The sequence below is a fragment of the Sinocyclocheilus rhinocerous genome, unplaced genomic scaffold, assembly GCF_001515625.1.
Source record: "Sinocyclocheilus rhinocerous isolate Xijiao unplaced genomic scaffold, SAMN03320098_v1.1 scaffold1740, whole genome shotgun sequence".
Lineage (NCBI taxonomy): Eukaryota > Metazoa > Chordata > Actinopteri > Cypriniformes > Cyprinidae > Sinocyclocheilus > Sinocyclocheilus rhinocerous.
Genome location: NW_015651446.1, coordinates 965,689 through 967,407, shown reverse-complemented (window position 1 = coordinate 967,407; position 1,719 = coordinate 965,689). Strand labels below are relative to the sequence as shown.

Below are 1,719 nucleotides of genomic sequence, written 5' to 3'. Positions count from 1 at the left end.
TGGCAGAGTCTTAACTTTGATAAAGAATATCTCTTTGGTTTTGGGACTTTAGTCTTTGCAACTTCAGGGATCTTATCTATGCACAATCAGCTTGTAACACTCCAAAGAGAAAGGAAAACTTGAAATCGCATCATATGACCCCTTTAAATCTCATCATTTCCCTGCCCTCATTCCACTCCTAACAAGTTCCTGAAGAACTTGTGAAGACTTTAATTACAGTGAATGGTGACTAGAGCTTTCAGGATTCATCAATGGATGCAAAACACCATAAAATTATCATAAAAGTGGTCAATATGACTTTTAAGCCATAAGTTCATCTCTGCTGTTTTGTTTTCTCATGCCTCTTTTGTCGTTGTTTAAGTTTGCTTGTTGGTTTCATGACCCATTTGACTAGGATCCAGAGCTGGTGCGGAACATCTGTCGGTGGGTTCGGCAGGCTGTTCGGATCCCGTTCTTTGCCAAACTCACCCCTAATGTGACCAACATCGTGGACATTGCCAAGGCTGCACAGGAAGGTATTTGGCCATTTTTATGGTAAATTTGTACTGTTTTGGGATGATAATAGTGGTAAATTTATTATATATATATATATTTTTTTGTCTTTGATTCATTAACCCATCTCCCTCAACTTTCACAGTAAAGGCAACCCAACTACATTTCCCATCATTCTGTAGCACATAAAAATAATAAAATGGTCGGAAGTTTGGAATAATTAATATTTTTTAAATGTTTTTGAAAGAAGTCTCTACTCACTAAGTCTGCATATATTTGATCAAAAATACAGTAAATACAGAATAATGCAAAATATTATTACAACATGAACTTTTTATTTTAATATATTTAAAAAATTATTTTATATTTGTGATGGCAAAGCTGAATTTTCAGCAGCCTTTAGTGTCTGATGATCTTTCAGAAATCTTTCTAATATGCTGATTTGCTGCTCAAGAAACATTCTCTTATTATTATCAATATTGAAAACAGTTTTTGCAGCTTAATATTTTTTTTGTGGAAACTATTATGTTTGGGGTTATGTAAGCTTTTTTTAATAAGAAGTTAATACATTTATTTAGCAGGGATACATAAAATTGATCAAAATTGACAGAAAAGACATTCATAATGTTACAAAAGATTTTACTTAAAAATGACATGTTCTAAAAAATGAAAAATTCAGGATTCTTTCATCAAAGAATCCTGAATTTTTTTTAATCTCCGTTTCCGCAAAAATATTAAATATTAGCAAAAACAGTTTTCAACATTGATAATATTGAATTTTTATTAATAAATGAACTATTATTAATAATTAAACACCAATAATAATTAATAATAATAATAATAATAACTGAGCTCCAAAAAAGCATATTAGAATGATTTCTGAAAGTTATTGTAAATTGTTATATTTTACAATATTACTGTTTTACTGTATTGTTGATCAAATCAATGATCTTCTTTCAAAAACATAAAAAATATATATTATTACAGACTTTTGACTGGTAGTGTATATAAACATCTTTTTGTTTTTACTTGTCATAATTTATGTATAGAAGTCTTAAAGGTACTGTTGCAAAAACAGCCTGTTTAATTCTAAAGGTCAGAGAATAGTGGAAAATGGTCATTTTTTGATGCAAGAAACCTTGACTAATGTTATAAATGGACTTCAGGGAAAAGAAACAGAAGTGTAGAACATGTCCTCTATAAAACTCTTTTCCAGTCCAGACATTA

General features: G+C 30.0%; 1 protein-coding gene across 1 annotated transcript in view; it reads left to right on the top strand.

Annotated features, from left to right (window-relative positions):
• The window catches only part of LOC107712781 (dihydropyrimidine dehydrogenase [NADP(+)]-like), a 184,713-nt gene that overhangs the window by 133,604 nt on the left and 49,390 nt on the right, over positions 1–1,719 (top strand). The window contains exon 17 of the mRNA XM_016518117.1: positions 395–515. Within this exon, the coding sequence (XP_016373603.1) occupies positions 395–515 (121 nt within the window). The remainder of the gene's footprint in view (positions 1–394; positions 516–1,719) is intronic.